The 25,156-nt window shown below is 36.8% G+C and overlaps 1 protein-coding gene across 2 annotated transcripts in view; it reads left to right on the top strand.

The window, feature by feature from the left end:
• NDST4 (N-deacetylase and N-sulfotransferase 4) overlaps positions 1–25,156 on the top strand; it is a 166,742-nt gene that overhangs the window by 62,934 nt on the left and 78,652 nt on the right. For both annotated transcript variants that reach the window (XM_045537367.1, XM_045537369.1), the window contains 2 exons: positions 4,969–5,056; positions 11,623–11,777. In XM_045537367.1, the coding sequence (XP_045393323.1) occupies positions 4,969–5,056; positions 11,623–11,777 (243 nt within the window). The remainder of the gene's footprint in view (positions 1–4,968; positions 5,057–11,622; positions 11,778–25,156) is intronic.

Raw genomic sequence — 25,156 nt, 5'->3', positions numbered from 1 at the left:
GCACATAAATAAACCTAATATGGCAGAGCAAAACGCCCGGTGCATTCAATTTGAGCAGAATCAAATGTTTACCGTCCATGATGTCTGGGGCATGAAGTTTTAATGCTCTTAATAAAGAAAAGCAAATTGCTTCCTATTAGCCATGAAATGTTACCACAAAAATTGCCCCAAAAAGTGTATTATGTAAATGTGAGATATGTTAGTAATTAACAAGGATATTGTAGTAAAAAATATGTCTTGCTTGATATATGCAGCAATTAGGAAGAATAAAGACAACTCAAATTTCTAATGGTAATTCTAGATATTAATGTAAAATAATGTGGAATGTAAGATTTTTTTAAGAGACTTTGTATTCATTGTCCATGGCCCAAGGGGATAGATATTTGCAATATCAAACAAACTAAATAATCGGTTAATGAAATATCCTTGTAGTTGATGAAATGTTTCTTAGGAAATAGATTCCTTAAGAACTTATTTAACACAGCTACTAGACTTCATTTATCCAAGTACACAGAATTTTGTTGTCACAAATTTTAATACTTTGTAAATTTTTTATCATACTAGAGGAGCTATAGTTAATAAAGTAATAATTAGGAATTTTATTTCAACAGTTCAGTGAATGGAATAAAAGTATACATTTAAAAATGGCTAATATCTAATACTAATTTTAATATAAATATCACAACATTTATGTTAAAAGATCAGTAATAATATGCATATCATTCTCCATTGTTTTAGGTTCCTTAAATAAGGTTAGATGTTTGTGTCAATATGATATTTGCTGCACAATTAACTTGTATCTAATACATTTCTTAAATAAAAAATCATTAAGGCAGTATTTTTACTTGATTACTCACTCATTCCATCATCTTTTCTCCAAAATATGAATATTTGAACAAGGCTGCTTTTATTCCATCCTACTTGAGCTCTCATGAAAACATAAAATATTTTTTGGGACAAAAAATGTAATAGATCAGGAACACCCACTTTATGTAGATGAAGTCAACTCACTAAATGGCACATTGGAGATTTTGAAGAGCTACTTGAGTTATATAGGAGCAAAGTTGGACTTGCTTTCTTAAATACTGAGCAGTGAATTATGAGAACAATGAATTAATTCAATTAATGCTTATTAAAATAACAAATCATTGCCTTTAAAAAATAAGTTATATATTTATTCCCTGTAATATCCAGTCAAGTTACTTAGTGTATAAATAGTGCAAGGAAAAATTCAAAGCCATTTAAATTGTTTTTTATGACTTGCATGTCATTAAAGACAGTAAATGATGTTTATTGTCCAAAGTCTAAGTATATTTTATTTTACATATGTTTTTAAAAGTTAGAGTTTCCTCACAATATATTCAGTACAAAAAAGTGTATTTACACCTACGTGCTTTTTTTAAGCTTTAATATTGGATTTTTAACTCAAAGTGAGACATTTTATTTCTAGCTCATTAACAAGTCTTTCCAAAATAAGAGAGTTTTTTTGAGTTTCATTATGCTTAATTGATTCTTAACTTTATATTCATTTATTCATATTATTCTTTTCCTAATATTTTTCTGGTATTTTAGATTCTTGCTGTATTTCAATTCTTTAGGTTTTCTACTTTTTTTTCTTGATTTTTATGGTTTATCACTTTTCTATTTTAAACTTATTTCCAATTTTTACTTTTAAAAATTGAGTTGATTTTGTATATATGCATTATTATTTGCATCTCTCTTCTTTCATTATTGAAAGGTATGAAAACTCCCTTTCTCTGAATTTTGAAAACCAAAGACCATTGACTTACACTGAAGTAGGGAGACTTGAAACCTCTTAAGATTTGCTTTTTGTAGATCGATTTGTTTTGTTTTTAGTTATAGAATTTGTCATTCTTACTCCCACATTAGTCAAAATTACATGGGAGGCCTTGACTAGACAACTCTATTTCTTTCAATAATAGAAAGGTCTGTCGAATTCTTCATACAGGTAATTAGCTCCAGGGAAGAAAATCCATTTGCCTTGTCTCTGTGAGCTTGTCTTAGCAGGACATCTATAATACAACTTTATAAGACATCTGTGTTATAAAATGTGTGGTGAAATGCAAGCTCCTATCTATGTTGCTCTTCTATTATTTTGTGGTATGGCCCACGAACCACTTTTGTCATTTTACCATTGCAAAAATATTACTAATAAGAATAAGTTAAACTGATCCAATTTATTGCTCTGCATTAATATGTACTTTTATCATACTTTTAATACTAGAATACGTACATGAAGACACATTTAGCACCGGGAGATACATAAAAATGAGTAAGGTTTGATGGGCCTGTAGATGCTTATAGACCACAGAGAGAAATAAGAGTTGATGCAATATTAACTGGAAAGTGATGCAAGTCTTAAAATAATTTAGAAACCTACTTTGAGAGATAAGAAAAGAAAAAGCTCTTGAGATATCAGAGAAGGCTTTATACCAAAACACGGCATCTGGGCAGAGATTTAAAGAATGGGTGAGGTTTGAGAAATGGGATTTGGAGCTGGGGAGGTTTTCTAGGCAAAGGGAGGCCAAAGAAAAGTCATGCAGAAAGGTAGGAAGGGGGAGATAGTTCGATTTAACTGGAGAACGTGGTGATTTGGGGAAAATAGTGATGCACGTGGAGGCATCAAGGATACCTCACTGACAGGGAGAGAATGATGCTTTCAGGGTTCAGTGACAGACGGTATTTATTCAGCTCTTACTCTGCATCAGAACCTCAGCTCTGCACTTTGCATACCTTATCCAGTGTAATTCTCACAATTATGCAATGCAATAAGTACTCACCATTGTCTTATTTCACACATAAAAGAAGAGATTAGATATATGAAAAGACTGACAAAATTGAGTCGTGCACTGAAGAGCCTCCTGGACCCCAGAGTGCCCTGCATTTACCACCTTTGGGCTGTTTGCAAGACTGCAGAGTGTCAGACCTGCAATTATAGGGACAGATAAAAATGGAAGCTGGGAACACTCTTGGAGGCCATGGCATTTTAAGAGCCCAAAGAAAAGATAATGAGGGACTGCCCAAGGTGGTGTCAAGTGGATTGGGGAAAAATGGATTATTCGATCTTTATTAGTTTGTCCCTAAAAAAGCACCAAATGGGTGGCCCCACTTCCCCAGTCTAAAGTCCCTGCTCATGTCAATCACAGCATGATCTAGATTTCTTCTGCAGCACTTATCAAGAACTATGATTACATATTTGTGTGACTGTGTATTGAACATCTCTCTCCCTCTCTAGGCTGTAAGGTCCAAGTTTACAAGGGCCATGCTTGTAAATTCAACACTGTATTCATCTACACCAAATTTTTTTTAAATTTAAGAATAGATGATGGATAAATAAATGCTGAATAAAGAATGACTTCGATAACTCAGAGGAAGAACACTGAGTGGATGGAATTGGAGTGGTGAAGACAACAGGGGAAGGGAGAAATCAAAATATATATACATGTTTCAAAATAAGGAGGCTCAGAAATTATGCATCGAGTAAAGCAAAAGAGCCAGAAAAAGGAATTCACAAAGAGAAATATGCTTCATATTCTTATTTTAAGGCTATGTTACACAGCATTTACCAATAAGCTCACTAGTTCAATAGATATTTTAACCCTACCCTCTTTTTAGTATTTGATCTTTCTAAAAATTGATTTTAGTATTTTATTGAACTAAGTTAAGCTAATGAGTCTATTCTTTCTTTGTCTGTTTAATTGATAATATTTAAATAAGATTGACCATGATCACACCAGCATAATTGTGATCTTGGATAACCACTGACTACATAGTTTATCAACATTTTAGTTATTCAGTCATTTCTTTCTTATTTTTTTGTAAATTAAACTAATTTGCAGGAGACCCCCTTAATTCTAAAAGAATAAATAGGTTCACAAGTCTTTGAAGCAAATGCTTAGCCACCATGACTAATGCAAAAAAATTGTGTAAATGTCTGGCCCTTTATTCACCTTAACAAATGGACAAGAGTAACCCAAACTCATTCTTATCAATATCCTAGTTTGAAATGACTTTCTCATTTTTGTCAGAACAAAGTAAGTCCTTTTAAGAAAAAATCCACTGGAAAACATAGAAAAACATTCTGAATCAATAAGCAGACCAATAAGCAAACTAAAAAGTCCAAGGACATAAGAGTTCTGAATTATGATATTAATACATATGTTGACATAGGAATATAACCATAGAAGGATTGGCAGGAAATTTACATGACTAATTCTAACACATTATTATCAATGTGTTCTTATCCTGTCTACAAATGAGAAATTAACATAGTATAGTTCCAAATCTAGAAATTAGGGAAATGTTTGTCAAATTTAGAGGATTTTTTAATAGAATTATTAATAGTGATATAAAGGGTATCTATTCCTATGTGTTATTTCCTTCCTCATATCTCTAGATTTGCAAGCAATACCCTATAAAATATACATTGCTCTTTAGCTTGTGAAATAAAAACGCAAGCTTTTGACTTAATAATTATGCCTTTAAAAATGATGGGAAGGTAGCACAGTTAAATAAAATACTAAATTGCAGTTCAGATGAAAGTTCTCCTGCTATTCCTTACCAAGAAATACAAGACTTGTCTATATCCAACAATTCTGAAAAATTTTCCCCAAGGAAAGGAAGTACAATAATCTGAAATTCAAGAAATGCCTCACGCAGAAATGAAAAATGATGTCAGTGTTGTGCAAGTTATAGAATTGCCACTCAACAGCCCATGATGTGCTTGGACTTCCCTGGTTCATAATTGGTATCCTTCAATAAAAATAATAATAGCAGTAATTATAATACTTGAAATATGAAGACTACATAACAATACCCATCAGAAACCTCCCAAAACAAGAAAGCTCATAGTATTTTGTTTCACTCACGACACACATTTGCAAAAGAGGCATCCCCAAACTTCATATTTACTTTTCTAAAATCATGTTAATTTCTTATTTATTTCAGGCATTACTAGAGACCCAAAATTTACTGCGCACTCAGGTTGCAAATTTTACCTTCAACCTTGGATTTTCAGGGAAGTTTTACCACACAGGTAAGAAGGAGCTTTGTGTTCTCAGGCAGCTACATATAAATAGGAGACAGGACTTTCAATGTTCCATAAGTAGGAGAAAATTGATTATGGGAAAAACTCGGGTGCATTATATGAGTAGCCAGATCCAAAATCGATGAGCTTGTTTACTTTGGCAAATACTATTAAAATCAAGGGCAAAAGAGAAAGAAAATTGACTTTCTCTACTCGATAAAAGAAACCATAACCGTTGTTCTGCGTATGATTTTGCCTCTTGTTTTTCAGCACAGTGTAGATAAAAAGCATAGTGACGATGATGATGATGATGATGATGATGATGATACCACTACTGGTAATAATTGACAGTATTTTAAAATTATTGAATAGTTGAGGTATTGGATGCTTTTGTACATATTATTTATTTTTGGAAATCATCTGGCAATGGGAGAGAGATGTTATAGCCTGAAAGAAATTTAATAGACCCTAAGGGTCACCTTGTTACTTTGCCTTTCCTTGCAGGATTGTTCCTTAAAAATATTATTGCTAATTTGGCCCCATTTATATTCAAAGCAGCAAAATCAAGTTTGTATTTCTGTCCATCTCTATCCAGCCTCAGTTGCACTTCTGGTCAGTTTCAGCCTCCCAGCAAATTCTCAAAATGTGATTGGTGTGCATGCTTGACTCTGTTCTGACATTTCTTTCTCACCTCTTTATCCAACCTCCCCTCCAGATTTTGACTTTCATTTCCCGAATACTAGCGTTCTAATGTCTGGCACTACGCATGAACTATGTTCATAAAATCGATTGTCTTACAATGATGACAAAAATAGTACAAAGCTGTGCGTTGGGTCCTGTATTAGAGGAATAGCTACAGTCCTCCTGTTTGTGTGTTCAAGCTCTGAGCTAAATGCTTTGTTTAGAACTTCGCACTGTAGTTTCTTCGCAGCATCTTAGTGGCAACATTTCACAGTAGTCTCTATGCACGTATGCAATTTCCCGACTCATTAAAAATAGCCTATGCAAAGGTAGTCTTTAATTATCATAAATGCAGCTTGTTTACTCAAAGAGGCTTTTTAAGGTAAAAGCTCAGCATGGTTTATGAGAATATTGAAGTAGCAATGTCATATTGGCTTTTCCCTGATGCTTGCTTTCTCCTACACTGAAACATGTAAATCTGCTTAAAGTAATAGAAGGAAAATTAGTATTTAGACAACGTGACAAATCAAATGATTGCATATTTTAAAAGGACATTTTGCAGAAAGAGATTTGGGTCATCGTATCCCCACAGGGAAAGCAATTCCAGCTTGCAATTTGAAAATCTTCTTCAAAAGTCGCCTCAAGAAATGAGTTCAGGCCTAAGATGCTCTGACTATGAAGTTATAAAGCAGAAAACTATAAAGGCGTATCTACTCATGCAGGGGGGAAAATTATGGGATTATTTGAAGTTCACACACAGATAATATAATTTTGTCTTAAATAGCTATATAGTAAAGTAAAGCCATTCTTTTGGCTGAAATATATCTGGATAACTGCCTTCGTTTTTATTTACTTTTCATACTCAGACCTATTAAACCCGCCAGACATTTGCAAAGTTAATGCTGGTAGAGCTTATAACGCTTCCTATTTCTTCTTTAAAATTTTGAACATGTGCACGGTACACATCCAGTAGGAAATGAGCAGCACACGAATCAATATCACAAGAGGAGTTATTGAAGGAAGATACAGAAAATAAAAGAGATACATTTTGAACTGTATCTCTTACACAGACCTTATTGACTCTCTATGTTGAAACTAACCTAACACGATAATGGCAGAAGAATTATGCTATTATGCTGTGGGGATACTGCATGTTAGAAAATGAGCAAAATATGTATATCTGTAAATTCTGGAAGTTTAGTGTCCTTCACATACATCTGTAACTTTTATTTGATTGGTACACTTACTTTACGTGTAGGATCATTGAAGTGCATCTATAACGTATTTCAAGGGTGTGACCATGTTATGTTGAGTACGTGTTAATGCACTCGGGGCTGTCCAGGTTTCTTGCAGAGCTGAGTTACACATTAGTGACACTCACTATCAGAAAGACACGCCTCACCCCTATTCAGTCACATTTCTATACGGAGATTTTACATTATAGAAAAAAAAAAAGATTGCAAATCAAGGAAGTGACTTTGGTGCTAGTTCACTTGCTGTGACGTGCAACCGAGAGGAGGTGGCCTTGTCGCGGTGGCTGTCTCAGCTCCCCCAGCACGATCTGATTTTCCAGTGCACGAGGATGCTGATTGATGAGACTCATTGTTTTGAAGACATTTAATCACATATGCCCAGTGTAATAATGATTGATTCTGCATTTCTTAGACTAGCTTCACTTATTTATATGTTTCATGTATTCTTTCCTGTTCAGCTTCTCTGCCCTTCACGTGCTAAAAACAATCTCACCCCAGAAGGGCGTATCTCTAAGCCGTCCCTAAAAGTCATTCACCCAATTGAAAGGGGAAGGACGCAGTGCTGATTAAAAAGCAAAAAATAAATGCATGCAGTTTAGAGTGAAATATTTTAGTCTGGAAATACTTACAGCTTGATTGGAATTGCACAATGAAAGCTCAATTGAAAAATGGAGACAAGTGTAGTATTAAGATGCTTTCTAAGGAAGGGGAGCTACACATTTTATTTTTCACGGGACATGATTTCTGGTGACAATCATTGCCGTTCTTTGTAAGTGAATATGACCCAATCAATAATTAATTCATGAATAATGTTTGCAAATTGAATTAACATTGGTCTTTTCCGTGAGAGTTTGTTTTTACCAAAAATAGCATTTTCTATAGAGTCATTTACTTTCAAACACGACGTTAAGAAAAGTGTTACATTCTTCCTTCTTTGGTTACTTTTTATTTATTTTGCTTTTCGTACAAAGTATTAATTAAAGACTAGAAACTAGAAACAAACTGCTTGTGTTCAATTGCAGACTAACATTTTACTAGCCCTGGGAACACAGACAGATTACTTAAACTTTTTGTGCCTCAGTTTTTCCATCTACAAAATGGGAGTAACAATAAGAATCGCTCTCATCTGGAGCAATGCCTAGCATGTTATCAGTGCTATGTGCTTATTATTAATTTTAATTTTAAAAGTGTTTTTGTATAACAATCAAATGTTATCAAAAAAGTAAACAGTAGACAATTCACATGGCTGTATTTTCTAATTTATCATTGCACAGTTCTTTTTATTTCATATAATATTTAAAATTAGTTTATTCTATACCCACCCCTATGGAACAATGCCAGGTTCAGCGTACAAACAAAATTAGGTAATATCTTCTTACTATTTAGGAAGTTCAATATTTCACACATTTGAGCAAATACGAGGCAGAAATTTATACAAAACAGATAATGCAGACACTGAAATTTTATGTACATTATTTTAATGTTATAACTATATCTTTAAGGAAATTAACCCATAGTCCCGATTTTGCTAAAATTATTCTTATTCTCGTAGACTTACAGAACTTTTAGAAGCACTTTTAGATGCTATTATCTCAAAAGACAGACCTCCAAAAGTTATACCAAAAGAATGTACTCTTCATATATTTTACTTCTGAATTAAAATGCTTTTTATTCACTGGAAATCAGAAAAAGTAAAAGAACATCATTTGTCAATAAGCACAAAATGTACTTGTTTTTCGTTCATGATTCTCTAGAGTCTAGATCAGGTTAGACGGGAGAGGATCAATTTGAACACAGATATTTTAATGGTCTAAAACTTGTGTTAACATGGTGACTTATGAAGTGCAAATTTTATTTCCACACATAATTTAAGCGTATATTAGGTACAGAAAAATATATGCAGTATATTTTGTTCTATTAGAGTGCCAAAAATTTAATATTTTCATTTAGTTGGATTTAGAAACATTTGTAATTCTGCTGTTGTCCCCTCAGCATGACTCAGTATCATATTTTTTATTAAGCCATTGCCAGTGTCGAGGGGCTGGCTATGGCTTTGAATTATATGACCAGCATAAAATAAGTGAAAGGCTGACAGAAATTAATCCATGATGTTAAAAAAAAAGAGAGAGAGAGGTTTTTAAATGTCACTCTCAACCTCATAGAGAGTGTTTATAAATTAACATAATCTCTGGCATAAAAATTACTGAAATTTTATGATCAGTCATGCATCTGTTTATATCAATAGTCTGCAAATTTTTCTTTAAATTGAGTCATTGACCTCCTTCCTGGTCAAGTATGTGTTATGTGTTCCCTGCCACTTGCAATTATGATCTGCAGAGTTTAAAGTGAGTGGAGGCATTTCTAGAACATTCCGTATTCAAAGCACAACAGAATAATTCCGGGGGAGCGGGAGAACTATCAGTTCGTCCATCATCTGTGACATATAGTAACTCTTTCCAATCTCTGTCTCCATTTGCTAAATTAGGGCCCTCAGAAACTTCTGCAGCATAAACACTTCATTTCAGAAAGTGATTAACTCTTCTTCATCTGGATTTCAATATTTGGTATTCTTAATATATTAACAAAAGTCAATGAGCGATGAGTCTGTAATACTAACAATCTGAGCTAACCTCAGCAAAAATTAAGAATTCTGTCTACTCATTTTATTCATAGAACTTTAGCACTTTCAAAACTTCTATTTCTTTGCTCCGTGTAGTGGCATTCACGGTGCCCAAACCCTAATTAAACTTGGTGGTCCTTATACCTTTCGAGGACTATGGTGATGGACTGTATCCCAGCAACAAAAAATGTACATAAAAAGAAACGCAAGTTGGCATGCACTTCAGTTACCATGTGAAGCTGCTGAAGTTCACTGACTTCATTAATAAAGATGGCATTAAATTATTCATCTATTCACTACTCTGGGAAAACGGCATGTTACAGCACAAGGTAAAGGGATTCGGTCCCTGACTTTAAGAAATTTATAATCTAGGCAAGCAAAGTTACTAAGAATGTGTGAAAACATATAACTCCAAATGCAGCAAGTATAAACCAGTAGATATTATTTTTAAGAAGAAAGAGAGCCTAAATAGTCATAAAGTACTTACTATTTACAAGTGACAATATCAAGTGCTCTAATAAATTAATCTCATTGCATCTTCACTAAGACCTTATAAGTATTTATATTCCCATTTTAAACCATAAAACTGATACTCAAAAGAAGTTAACTAGTCTAAGATCACATAGTTAATTGTAAGTGGCAAAACTCAGGCTGTGCTCAAGATATTGGGTAACATCCAATATATTCTTTGATCATTTCATGGCACTACCTTCATGACCAAGGAAATCTTTAGTATAGGACACATAACTGGAACATTCTGAGAAAACCCTTAAAAAGATCTTTAATATTTATTCCCTTAATTTCAGGAAAAAATATAAAATCAAGCACTACTTTTAAAACATGCTCCATTATGAAAAAATAAACCAAATAAATATACCCCACACTATAATCTAGGGCTTTTTATTTTATTCTACTTATATAGTTAAATATTTAGAGACCAGATAGGAGTTAATTCTTATATTATTGATTCAGAATATTTTTTAATTGAACTGAATATTGTAAATTGCTATAAAAACTGTATGATTTCATACAGGGAAAATATTCTTGGATAAGTGCAACATAATGAATTCCCTTAGAAATAAGTTATTGGTTTTTTTCTTTTCTTTTCTTTTTTTTTTTTTTTTTTTTTTTTTTCCTTACTTGTGGCATAATGGTTTTTCCTATGCATTGGGCACTGTTAAAAATTTTTTCCCAATAGAGGAGGAGAAAGGAATATTAGTTTCAAACTCTCAAGTCAGGTTTATATTATAAACAGTTACATGATTCATTGTTTAACTGTTATGAAATATTTGTATTAAAATGGGAAATGTTTAGGTATACAATGTTAAGTTAAAACATAAGGATGCAAAAGTATTTACACAACAAGCTCAACTTTTTTAAAAAATAAGTAGAAAAAGGTTTTAAAGAAAGAGACAAACATGTTGCTACTGTTTACCTCTGGAAGATGGCCTTGCAGGTTGTTTTTGCTTTTGTTTTAGTTTTTTTGGCTTTCTATGTTACATGGCTGTGATTTCTATGTTTCTTTAAAAACCATGTGTTATTTCGGTAATTAGAAAAAAATTAACAAATTGTATCAGTAAGTTTTAAGCTCAATTTTAGATTTCTATAAAGCAAAACTTTTAAGAGTAAAAAGATATATGCTCTCTGATCAGGTTTCCCCTGTGTGCAGTAAAGAAAATAATTTGATAATTTGTCTGTTGATGATTTTAAAACCACAAATAAATCATCTAAAAGGAGTTCTGCCTTTTATTAGCACCACGTGTTAACAATTCTAAACCATACCCCTAAGTTCTAAATGATACAGTTGTCTGACCTGGGGCCAAGCCTGTCTGGCCCACCCCATCCCAGGCCCCAGCCCCTCACCTCTGCTGTAATTTGTGGTCTTTTATTTCTGATTAAGAAAACACAGAATTGGACCTATGTGTCAGGAACATGAAGAATAAAATAAACCTGACAAAAAATCACCTTTAGCCTACTACAAAAATCTTCACCAACGCCATTTTTGACTTTATTCCTTACAGGGACTGAAGAGGAAGATGAGGGAGATGACCTTTTGCTCCGGTCCGTGGAGGAGTTCTGGTGGTTTCCACACATGTGGAGCCACATGCAGCCCCACCTCTTCCACAACGAGTCGTCTCTGGTGGAGCAGATGATTCTCAACAAGGAATTTGCACTGGTGAGCATATTTCATAGTGGTATTTTTCCAACTGTGCGTTGTGATCTAATAGTGGATTATAAAATTAATTTATTGGGTTGGCTCCAATAGAAAGAGAACAGAACAGGCCGGGCGTGGTGGCTCACGCCTGTAATCCTAGCAGTCTGGGAGGCCCAGGCAGGAGGATCGCTTGAGGTCAGGAGTTCAAGACCAGCCTGAGCAAGAGTGAGACCCTGTCCCTACTAAAAATAGAAAAATGATCCAGGCGTGGTGGCATGCGCCTGTAGTCCCAGCTACTCGGGAGGCTGAGGCAGGAGGATCACTTGAGCCCAGGAGTTGGAGGTTGCTGTGAGCTATGATGACGCCACTGCACTCTACCCAGGGCAAGAGAGCCAGACTCTGTCTCAAAAAAAAAAAAAGAAAGAAAGAAAAAAGAAACAGAATAGAACAGAATATCAGGATACATCATATGTATTAAGGGTACATATTGCTCTGTGATATTTTGTTTCAGAAATGTGTATATATAGATGAGGTCATGATGTGAGATTGTGTGTATACATGTAATATATAAAATATATTTCAAAAAGTAAGTCATTTTCAGAAAGTTGCCATCTCCTATTTAAAAAGAAAGATTATTCTTATATTTATAAAGATAAAAAATAGTACTTTGTTCATTGTATTCCTGGTGCAATATAATTAAACTCTCAAAAATTATTTGTTGCAAGCATGAAGGAATGGATGGATGAATTGACTGTTTAGAACAATGGCTCTGGACCAGGGGCTCTCAGACTTCAGTGTGTACCCATTTCACCCAGAAGACTGTCACCCCCTCCCAGAGTGTCCCACTCAGTGGATCTGCAGAGAGGCCTGAGAATCAGCATTTTCAAATCGTTCCCAGATGACGCCCGTGGTGCTGGGTGATAATTGTTTGCTCTAAATGAGGGGTTCTCTTCCTAGGACCTCTGGACCAAATCTGGGCTGCTGATTGTTGTTTTACGATCCCTGAGCTAAGAGCATTTGTTTAAACATTTTTTTGTAATAATTGAAAAGCAAAGGAACAATAGTATTTTGTGACACATAAAAATCCTACACAGTTCAAATTGCAAAGTCCATCAATAAAGTTTTATCGGAACACGGCCACACGCACCCCTTCTTCACGCATCGTCTGCCCCTGCTGTCACACGGCAGCAGCTGAGCTGAGCAGCTGCAGAACAGACCAGATGGCCCGAAAAACCCAGAATATTTCTATCTGGACCTTTGCTGAAAAAGTTTGCCCATCCCTGCTGCGGACAGTAGTTTAAGCCTCCTATTCCTTAAAGAATCTAACAAAGGACAGAAAACTTTCCCCCAGAGAAATGGTCAGGTGTACATTGTCACATCATCACTCAGTGGGGTGTATAATCACAAAGGGTTTATGACTCCCCCAAAGACCCTGTGCCCCAGGTAGGAACCCCCGTCTTAAACTAAACAGTTATGATTCGTTAATACCATGTGATTGCTGATTGCTTCATTTTTGCAAAGTTACCTTTTGAACCAGAGCCTCAGGGCCAAATGAATCCTGGGCTATTTTATAAAGCCATGCCCAGTCATGATGCCAATGGTCGCCCTTTCCTTCTCTAACTCCCCCCCCCCGACCCGTGTCAGACCTGCACACAGGACTCTTAGCAGCCAGTGTAGACAGCAGAAAGGGTAGTTAGATCCTAGACTCAGGCACTGGAATATCTGTGTTCGAATCCTCACCTTCCATCTGTGGCTTGATCTTAAACAAATCACTTAGATTCTCTGTCTCAGTTTCCCCATCTGGAAAAAGGCAGATAATAGTTAACGACTGCCTCGTAGGATTGCCGTGAGGCTACATTTAATGCGCTTAGAGCCATGGCTGGCACCCAGGAAGCATTGATCAGGTGTGAATTCATCGATTATGGCCTTTCTAAATACAAACAAATATACAGTTGCATCTTGCTTTTAATAAGTCAATTTTTTCAAAAATATGAATTTACAAGAGGTTGTTTTTACTTAAACGTTAGGGAATATCTAATCAATGTTGTACTGCTTCACAGCATCACAAAATTAAATAAATATTTCCCTTTTCAAAGGTAAACTTACCTTGAGTAAGCATGCTAAATTCTTTCAGCGCAGTTAACTAGAAAATAAAACGCGCTGATCACCTGGCTTAAACCTCCTCCTCCACTTCACTTCCACTATGAAGCCTTGCCTTTTAGGCACATAGGTTATATTTCATAATGGCTGATTTCACCTGTTTGTATAATTTCTCTTTTTAAAGCCATGCTGAGAGCTCTGGGAAAGATCCAGATGTAATTGCTTTGTAACGAAATGTTGAAAGCTATTTAGGGTCCATTCAGAGCAATTACATTTGTTTAGTCATTGTGGCTAGAAGCTAGACTTATGCTTATAAATATATTTTGTAAAGAAAAAAAAAGGCCTTACTGTCTTTTGCATGGTCAAAATATCACAACTCAAATGAATTCCGTTAAGCACACATGCAGAAATGGCACTGTCCTTTTCCTTCTGGGAGTTCAGCTCAATAAAACTCAAGACTCCTCCAGCAGTGACATTCAGAGCAGCACCTTTCCTGTCAACATGACATGCCAATATGTGTGCTGTCCAGAGAGCCAGGAAATATGTCTCTTTCTTATTAAATTATTATCTTTTCACATCCAGGTGACACTTTGAGACCATCAACAGTATCAAGATAGGAGAGGATGGTGCAAGGCACTGACTGAAACATTGGCAGGCTAAATCCTAGTCCTAACTGCTAGTAACAAGTTCTGATAAATTTGGCAACTTTATTTAATGTCTTTAAGCCTTGCTTTTCTCCCTCAAAATGGTAATGACTCCCTTTTCCATTTACCGAACTGCAAGCTTTTCAGATAATTAATTTACATCAACTCATCTGCCAGGCAAAAAGCGCTGGACCAGATAATGCCACTGATCAATTCCAGCTTTGACATTCTCTGGTCAGTGGTGGACAACATCAGCCCACAGATTTGGAAGGAACATTTTGAAATACTCATCTAGCTGCAATTGAAGCAATTATGGAGAGAAATTTTCAAACTGAATGAGCAATTTATACAGATAAAAATCAAGTGTTTAAACCTTTCTTAAAATTCTATACCGACATTCCTCATTATTCCTTGGTATGACCCTGGCTGGTAGAGGGCTTGTCGGTCTCAAAACCACAGTTCTCATAGCATTTCCAAAAAATGATTCAAACACATTCAGATGTATAAATACCTTGTTATTGATTATTTCAAAAATAGGTCACGAAAACGCCAGTCAATCAGAATGGTTTCATTTGTGGAATGTCTCTGAATTCCATCTAGGTATAGTTCATTTTCTTCTACAATTGGTTTAAAAATCATGCAAGAAACATATTGCAAAACTGATTCTTTACCCTTTCATCATGTTAGAAGAGGCTTTTAAAATCTAAAACACTGTTATCACTTAATCCATGCTCACACATATATGTCGTGTGAAAAAAATATATATATATGGAGGTTATGTGTACATATATGTTAATCCATGAGCACAAATGTAAGCAGTGTGTGTGGGTACGGGTGTATGCATGCTTAATACATGAATGTACATGTTGTGTGTGTACTGCGAGAGTGCTAGTCTAATAATAAACACAGTCAACCAAGATACTGTAGTTAGTATGGGACCAATCTGGAGAAAAATATTTATTTTTTGGCTCTTTTTCCTTTAGTAAACCATAGATCTTTGCTGCCATTCAGTTGCTTGAACTTGTCAATAAATAGAAGCATTCAAATTAAACCCCACTGTGGTTTTGGAAATAATTTGTTTATTGAATCTTGTTATATCTGTTTTTTTTTTTCTATCAGTATTTTAAAATCCTAAAGCAGGGTAGGCATGAAGGTATTTTTAAGTCTGAAAATAGATTAAATAGGGAGATAAAATGTTAATGGAATTTTCCTGGAAGACAGGGCAGTGAAAATTTGCTAAATGTTAAGAAAATGGAATATATGCATGATCTTGAATATAGTTGATTCAATTTATTGGAAACCTATGATGAGTAAAATGGTCTCAGGAAGGAATAAAATAATAAAATCACAGTGGAAGATTATAAAACACCAGCCAGTAAATTTGAAGCTCATTTCTATGAACACTTAAATGGTTTTGTTACTGCATATAGAACACTTATTTACAGATGGTATTCTATTACAGTTTAAAAGTATTCTTATATATCCATGTAGTCAGTAGAAATATCTCTTCATTGTATCATGTTAGTTTTGCTTTTATGTTAAATATGCACACATTTCTCATATATTGTCTAAAAGTGTTGTTCACAGATACAATCCATCCATAATTATATTTCATATTTAAGACAATATTGTCAATGTACTTTGCACTTTCATGTCAGTACTTTGTGTTTTAAAGATAGCCAAGATTAAATACCTACAGATTCAACCCTTATTCATACTAAATCAATGTGGAATATTGTATTACAGTGAATAAGCTACGTATTTGCCACTGAAGAGCTTCAGCATTTGAGTGATTTATTGCTTTATCCATTTCCGTGAACAACTTCCTAAAATATATAATTTATTGCTTTTAAATTAATAAATGTGTGCTGAGTATCACATCACATTTTCAAAAAGACTAAAGGTTTTTGTTGTTAATATGAATAATTTTAGTCCACAGGGTTCTGGCTGTGGCCTCAGAGTCTGCTGAGATGCTCTTAAACCATGTTCCTAAAATTTCTGAATTCCTGTGCCTACTTTTCCTAGTTTCCCAGTCTCCTATTTCCAGTTTGTACGATTTTGACAGCTTTCTCTTCTAGCCATCGTCATGTTATCTGGGTCTGGTAGCCAGATTCCCACTTCAGGGAAATGAAATGAGCAAACTAGACCATCAAGGTCCCAGATATCTCTAAAATTACAGAAGTCTAAGTTGCTCTGAATTTGGAAGTCAGATGGATCAAGCATATAAATGACCTCAGCAAAAATGAATAATTGTTGAGGAACTTACAGATCTTTCTGTATTGAGAGAAGGAGATGCTATTGTATAAAACTGAGAAGATTAGTAGGGAAAATTAAGGGGTATAAATGGCATAATGATTGGTATATTGAATAGCAGGGAAAATATTTTTATTTCTCTCCTTTCATCTACTCATTGACATTAGATAAGATTTTTACTCATTTTACAAGTGGGATAATATTGTTTAATAAAGTTCTAAGCTGGCATATTCAAGCAGTCTCTAAGGGTTCTCATCAATTCCTATTTTCACCAAACTTACAACATGAAGGATAGCATGAATTTTTGCCTGCAAATTAGAATTGGTATTTCATTAGCTATTAATATTCATACTGCTTAGTAATGGATTTAGAGAAAAATGGCTTTTCTTGTCATGTGTTTTATCATGGTAAGCCCTTGACTTACTGGTCTGGTATTGGCAGGTACGTGAAAGAATTTTCCTTAGACAGACAATCTCTGCAATACATATTTATCTATCTGATCTTCCTAGCAGAGGGCAGTAGCAGAGCCCCCATTCTCCAAATTCCTGTTTTAACTACAGCATCTTTCTGCTTGTCAAGCAGCTATTTTATTTCCGAACATGTTTAAAATCAAAGGAATACATTCCACCAACAAAATGCACTTTAAATTGGGCAGCAATAATTGAAGGAAATGAACTATTTATATCACCCAAAATGCATTAATATAAGTCTATTAAGGTTTGCATCTGTCTGTTCTGGATACCCTGTTGTTATTATTCTGGGGAAGTATAAAGAACTGGATGTCATTCTTTCTGCTTTCTTTGATCTCTCCATGGTGTTATGCTTTTAAATAATCTTTTAAGATTAACTAGAGGCACTCTATTTTTTTTTCAAGTGCTCATACATGAAAATTGCACCAGAGGTTTTTTCCCCCAGGAGATAAGCTAATAACTGGTTAATGTAGGTGATATTTACTGTACTTGCTTTTAAGCAAATTAATATTTTATCTATTAAGTTTTATTTGTATTATGCAAAACAATAGACTGTGTACAAATTACAAAAGAAAAAATTCATGTTCTTTGGAAGACAACAAAATCTTGGCTATTTTTATACATAAGAATCCTTCGTGTGACAGTTTATAATGTGTGACAGTTTACAATGTGTGACAGTTCACAATGCCCCTGTCATTACCTAATTGCTCAGTGTGCATGTCGAGCCCCTGTGCTTGGCTTCAGATTCATCCTGGTTCAAATTCCATCTTTTGCCAATTACTAGGTGGGTAACCTTGGCAAATTAAAATTCCTGTGCTTTAATTTTCAATTATGTAGAAGAAAGATGACAGTGTTTCCTGCCTCATAAGTTTTTATGAGGATTAGATGCTGTGTGCATAGGTTTATATGTGTGTGCTGCTTAACAGAGTAACTGAGAACTCAGCATTTCGGCAAATAATTGTCATCACCATCATTCTCACCATGGCCATCATTATTTTCAGCATATTTCCTTAAGAAGCATATATCATTCCTTTTGAAATAAGAGGTGGATGATGCCGAAAGTGACTTTTTCAAGGTGACGTAATAGCCAAGTTGGAATGAGAAACAAGACATTCCAGTTGGCTTTGCAGTCCTGTGTACCCGTAATTCCATACGAGTACACAAAGGGCATCACAAATACTTAGTAATTAAAAGAATCTAATATCTTACCAAATATTGCAAGAGAAAAAAGCATGGATGACAAAAGTTATATTTTTAAATACATAAGTGAAAAAATTAGAAAGAGTTAGATCCACATGCATGGGAACACTTGAACCTTTGAAATTGTTTTTCAATCGTGTCCAAAAATTCACACTTCCAGTGTGAAAACCAACTCCCTCCTTTCCTGTGTCAGTCCTTCGTTTGCTCATTCCCTTCCTCCCTCCTTCTCTCCCTTTCTTCCTTCTGTTCTTCCTTTCCTGGACAATCAGTGAGCGTGCATTATTGCTAAGCACTTTACCTGACACCAGGGATGCAAAACTGAATCGGACCGACTCACAGAGCAGGGTAGGGAGGGGGGCGTTGGAGGGGGCGCACGGGAAATGTAACAAAGGGGCGTTTTAGGTTTTTGAGAGAAACGTGCAGAACACAGTCCAGCCACAAAGAGACGCTCATTATGCTTGTTAGTTACAAGGGGAAGAAAAAATGAAAAGCAGGACAGACAATCGAGGCGGACAGCACTTGTGAAACATGGGGGGGCGGGGGGCATGAGGCGGAGGGCAGGAAGAGAGCTCCCCGAAAGAGAGACAGCGTGAGGAAGAGCACCGACTATGCCTCCAGTAACATTCTCTTCCGATAAAATATGCATCAGTTCTGCAACGACCTACAGCCCGCGGGAGTTGGCCTGCAGTCTGTGTTTGCATGGCTGGTGTGCTAAGCATGGGTTTCACATTTGTTAAAGCGTTGTAAAAATCAAAGAAAGAAAGAAAATGTGGAGCAGAGGCAGTTCATTGCTGTCAAAGGTTTACCAGATCTTAACTCACATGATCCAGAAGAAGGTATATGAAAATGGAATCACCATAAACAGTGTTTCACGAATCCCTAATTAATGCACATCTATTCATCAGTGATCATTAGTGACCAACTATGGCCTTAGAAATGTAATATTTCTGGGGCATAAAATACCATTTATAATAATTCTTGCCTTAACAAATCTCCAAAAGGAGCATAAAATGTTGGGGAAATGAAAAAGAAATTGATTTGGTTTCAGAGGAGGCTTTCAGTTGGGAATGAGAAGCTGACGAGATCAAGTAGCTCATGTGGGCCAGAATATGGAGAAACTCTTTATCCCACGTGTTAGAAACTCAGGTACCCTAAACCCAACTTTGTCGCTCACCTTTGCTTAGAGATCCATCATTTGAAATACCAATTCCCCAAGTTCTCATATCACCTCCCCACATTCCTAATTAATGTATTATGATTTGTTGTTCTCCTATAATCTCCTAGATCAGTATTCTTACGGGTCATTCGTAGATAAGATTAGGAAGTGGACGCTTAGCAATAGGACGTAAGAGTCCTTATTTCAATATTCTCCTTTCAGGGCACAGATGTCTTCAGTCCTTGGTAATCACTTCTAAATGCATCCTCAGTGCCCATGTTTACATTCTTCCTTACCAAATAAAGCCAGATTTGCTTGTGGAGCCAAAGTATCTAGCTCAAGGACTGAATTTCTGAACTTCTTCTATTTCAGGTAGTGGGCATTTAACATAGTTCTAGCCAATCAGATGTAAGCCAAACATCATGGGATGGGGCCCCCAGGAAAGATGCATGAGGGAGGCAGATGTTGCCCTTCAGCCCTTTGCTTTTGTTCCTTTTTCTTACCTACTATGTGGTCCAAGTGGCTGGAGCTAAGGTATCCATCCAGCTATGATGGAAATGCCAAGAGAATCAGAGACCGCACTTTTGGCAATCTTGAACTGATGAACCAACACTGGCAATCATTTATCTACAGATTTCCCATTACTCAAGAAAAAAAGACTCCTCTATTTTTGAATCCAATTTTTTTTTGTTTTGTTTTGTTTTTATTTTTTGGTATAGAGGTTGAACTCACTCCCTATTCAATAGCATGCTTGAATGCTTTACCATTGTATTTTTTTTCTCTTAAATTGTTTTGAGATTTGTGTAAATTCAAGTTGCCCCATTATTTAGAATTTTTAAGCACTCTAAAAGTATTTATATAGAAAAATACCCTAAAACATAATGGCCTAACACTTTCAAGAGAGTATTGATAGAGAGATTTTGTGCCTATTTGTCAATTAATTATTAGATAACAATTTTGTGAGTAGATCCTTGAAATGGTCAATAATAGCATAATTAGTTTTCACTGACAAATTTTAATTTCATTGTGTCAATGATCATACTCTATTAAATGACTGTGAAACATTCAAGAGCCAAAGTTTTTAATTTTTAGCATTACTGTTTAACTCTAATTTTATATCACTATTATATAACTGTTTTACTGACTATAGCCCATTCAAATTGAATAATCCCTCAAAACCAGTAGTTAGAACATCTTTTTCTTTCTCTTTTTTTTTTTTTCTCTCTTTTGCTTTTTTGAGTTTGAAAAATTCTCTCAGCTTGATAGTGTCCTTTATGCTTTATCTATAGTGGCTGAACATTTTCATCATTTCATGATTTTTTTATAGTTGACACTTTAGTTCCCTGCAGTCATTTTTGCAGTAACTTGAGCAATATGCGAATATGAGAAATTGTTTTCAAACCTGTTCACAGTGGAGAGAGTTAAAGCTGGTCAGTTATATAGGAGAATTGGGGTGCTTGAGGTAAACTTTTTTTAGGGTGACAACTGTATTGATGCTTTATATTTCCAAGTATGATACCAATGCAACATGATAATGGAAATGGAAATAATATAATGGAAATGTAATAATTCAGCATAATTTTAGTTTGAAACATGTGAACATGTCTACAGAAAAGTATAATTATTTAATAGTCTCTATAGCCAGTAGCTCGAGTAAACATATTTACTTAATTCTTTTGAATATTTTGGTACCATTTATTAACATAAGCTTAGTTTTTTTGTCTGATAACATTTAACCTGCTTCACCTAATAGTAAAAGTTTCACAAAATTGCAAATAATCACACATAGGAATTACTTTAAGAGAAGGCAGAGGATGTCATAGAAGGACAAAATGTAATAACACCTTGTATTTGGGGGACAGGGGAGGGAAGTGACAATCAGGATGGCTCATGCATATACCAAATGTTTAAAACATTTTTTCATAAATGTGTTAAGCTGACATTAAGGGAGGAAAAATGCCTCCTAAGGGAAATCTCAGCTTGACTCAAAAATAATATTAGAAAAATATTCCATTGCTAAGAGAAAGTAATAGTTTCTATAAATCTCCTATTTCTTGCAAAGTGATGCTTTGCATTAATGATCTCAACCCATCAGCTCCTGTATATAATTGTGGAAGGATCCACAAAGTTTGGAAATGTGTTCAAAATCAGAAAATAAAGCACATTGTATCCAGCTTCCAAAAGGGCAGTTACCTGTCTTCAACTCGTCCATTTCACACAAACCCATCCCTAGCTAGTCCGTCTTAGCCAGCGAGTGCTTTACTCCCTGAACATAGGCAATGAGCTGGAAGATTTAAAAAAAAAAAGAAAAGAATATGTGCTGTATATAAATACCTGAGGTACTATCATGAATAAAGAGAAGATATATCAAGATATTGATGTATATTAGTGACTTAAGGCAAAATTACAAATGAATATATTATGAAAATAGTGTGATTTGTATTAAGTAAAATTACTTTGAATACCTTCTCTCTGCATATTTCTGCTTCCAGTCCTATAGAAATGAAGTGATCATGTGGTGGATGATACCATTCTTGTTTCCATCTGCCCAGACGTTGCATTACAAGTCTTTATTGTATTCATAATCCCACTGTTCTGGACCACTGTTTGGTTACCAAACCCAAAAGGAGTCTGGCCGAGGTTTGGTTGCTCACTGCACAGAAAGCCAATTACTGAGACCATGAGTGTTGCCAGGGACGAAAGGGCACTTTTGGGATTGGGGCGAGGTCTTCCATGGCGGGCTGTGGAAGACAGGCCAGGCTGCGTGGGGTTTGCGGTCATGGGCTCTGCCTGTGTTCTGGTCAAGAATCAGCTGTTGGGGGTGGCTGGTGCGCCATCAGGAGTCCTGGGGGACAGTTAGTTAGGCAATTGCAATGTTCTTCTCACTGGGTTTGACAGGTCTGAAAACCTGAGGTGCTGGGGAGAGAACAAGAGTAATTTAGGGAAGAGGTCATTTTGCAAGGCCAATGGCAATGCCCCCAACTGCTTACAGGTGGTGGGACTGATACTCAGTTTATGGCCTCTCCCTGGTCTGGGGGGAGGTTCTGTGTTTCCTGAGACCATTCAAACCCCAAGTATTTGACAGTGGGAAGTGAGATCTGAGCTTTTCTCTGAGACACTTTATTGACATGATCTTCGCCAGCCTGGAAATCCAATACGGTTACGCATGCTGCCTTGATCGAGCTTCAGTCTCACTGGCTACCAGGATACCATCTACATACTGTAAAATCATTCCCTTGTCCAAAACTATTTCCATCAAATCTCTGGCCAGGATATCTCCAAAGACTCCCAGGGAGTTTTTAAACCCCCGAGGAAGGGTAGTCCCACGATACTGGCATTTGGCTTTAGATTTTAACTCTTCCCACTCAACAGCAAATAGTTCTTGAGATTCAGGGGCAAGGGGAATGTAAAAGAAAACATCTTTTAAGTGTATCACTGAAAACCAGGCAAAATTTCCACGTAAAGTGATGAGGAGGGGGTAATGATTAGGTACCACAGGATGAATATCCTCTGCTGTTTGGTTCATTGACCTGAGATCTTGAACACACCGGTATTCCTGGGTTCCAGGTCTTTGAACTGGCAGAATGAGGGTGTTGTAAGGAGAACAACAAGGTTGAAGAAGTTCATACTCCAGAAAGGCTGAAACGAGGGGCTGAAGACCCTCCTTAGTGTGAAGTTTTAACAGGTACCACCTGAGTCAGCAGGGAGACACTCCCAGGTCTGCCATGATACGAGTGGGGTCCACATGCGCCCTTCCGGGTCGTCCCGTAGCCCGGAGCTCAGGGCTGACTTGATCCAGAATCAGGGAGCAGAGCTTGAGAAATGGCCAAAGGAGCGAGCAGAGCCACTTGCAAAGCTTGGGAATGTTCTGGAGGAACTTCAATACGTCCTTGCTTGCTCTGAAAGGTCACTGAGCCTGCAACTTAGAAGGTCTCAACCCAGCAGTAGGAGAGGGAACTCTGGCATGGAAAGGAAGCTGTGTGTGAGGACAGAATTTCTGATAGTGCAACCTAACGGCTGGAGAAAATATTTGAGAGGGTTCTCCGGACACCCTCATCAACAGTGAGTCTCTCTGAGACTGCCTAACCTGAGCGTTAGAGCTGAGTATGTTGCACCAATGTCAAGCAAAAAATGCAACCAGTCTGTCACCTACCTTAATTGTTACCTTAGGCTTCTGGTGGGAGATGTTAATTATGGGCTGTAATCTCCTTAGGCTTTGGGGAACCCTGGGGCCCCATCAGTCTTTATCTTCCCCAGCTAGCCCAGCCAGGGGCAGGGCGGGCTCCAGACCACCCTCCCGCTTCAGCTTGGGGCAGTCCTGGCAATGACCTTCCCCTTTACAGTAAGCATATTGATTTTTCCCTAGGGAGTGGAGGGTCGGCCAGTTCTTTTCCCCTCTCTTTGGGGATGAAAACCTCTTTTGCTGGAACACTTGAAGATTCTCATGAGGGCCGCTGCCAAAAATTTAATCTGCTGCTTTATTTCATGCATTGTTTTTGTCATTATTGTTCTTTAGTCTGTTCTTGATTTATAAAAGCCTCATCAACCACTTCAGCCAGGTTAAGGTACCTTCCAATTTTTGTAACTTTTGCTGAATATCAGGCATGCTTTGCCCAATAAAGGTCATGTGGATCAGGCTCAAGTTTTCAGTGTTCTCCAGATCTGCGTCTGCATACTGTCTGTATGCTTCTACAATTCTGGAAAGGCTGATGGATTCTCATCTGCCTCCTGTCTTATTTCCTGAACTTTTGATCTTAGGGACTCCTTTTCTGAGCCCATCTGAAACCCAGCCCTAAAAGTGTTGAACCTCACCTTCACCTCTGTCACTGGGATTCCAGTTGGGGCCACGAAGAGGGACTGCCACGCTAGGTCCCGTCCTCACTTGGTCACTTGGGTCTTTGCATGTGGCTGAGCACCCTCCTCGCAGGCTTTTTGTAAGACAATGCAGCATTCAGAGGGCAACAAAACGTTGAGCAGGCTTTGTACACGCGCCCAGGTGGGATGATGGCTGGTAAAAATAGACTCAAAGAGATCAGTTCTCTGCTGTGGGTTGTCCCTGCATGCAGGGTTACATAAATCAAAAGTGGAGAATGGGCTATAAACCCCCATTAGTCTGGCGGGCTGTCTATTTCCATTGAAGCCCCCTACGGGGACCTGCCTCAAAGGAAATTGCCCTGCTGGGCATGAAGGAGGACCTTGGCCTAATTGGGTACCCAGGCAGGTAGAGGAGGGAGAGACCACACACCCAGGCTTTTCAGGACTGCCCTTCAAGAAAGAGGAGCTAAGAAGGGCCAAAGGGAGTGAGGTAGGGGCCCCAGATTCACAGGGGGAGCCGGGGAACTAAGAAGGGAATTTCAAGAAGGCCAGGGGGGAGGGTGGACGGCCCAGTGCAGCCTCACCTGGAGTTGGAGCCTGGGTCGTAGGTAAGATCATGGCAGAGCTGCAGCGGGGACTGAAGCTGGGGCCAAAGCCACCCGAAGTTATTCCAGGAAAGAATTTCCTTCCGACTGCAGGATGGGGTTTTCAGGGTTAGATTCTCTTTCCGCAGCCTTCTTAGAGGCCTCTGTCCGTTGTACT

The sequence above is a fragment of the Lemur catta genome, chromosome 26 (genome assembly GCF_020740605.2).
Source record: "Lemur catta isolate mLemCat1 chromosome 26, mLemCat1.pri, whole genome shotgun sequence".
NCBI classification, from domain to species: Eukaryota; Metazoa; Chordata; class Mammalia; order Primates; family Lemuridae; genus Lemur; species Lemur catta.
This window is presented reverse-complemented; position numbering and strand designations above follow the sequence as displayed.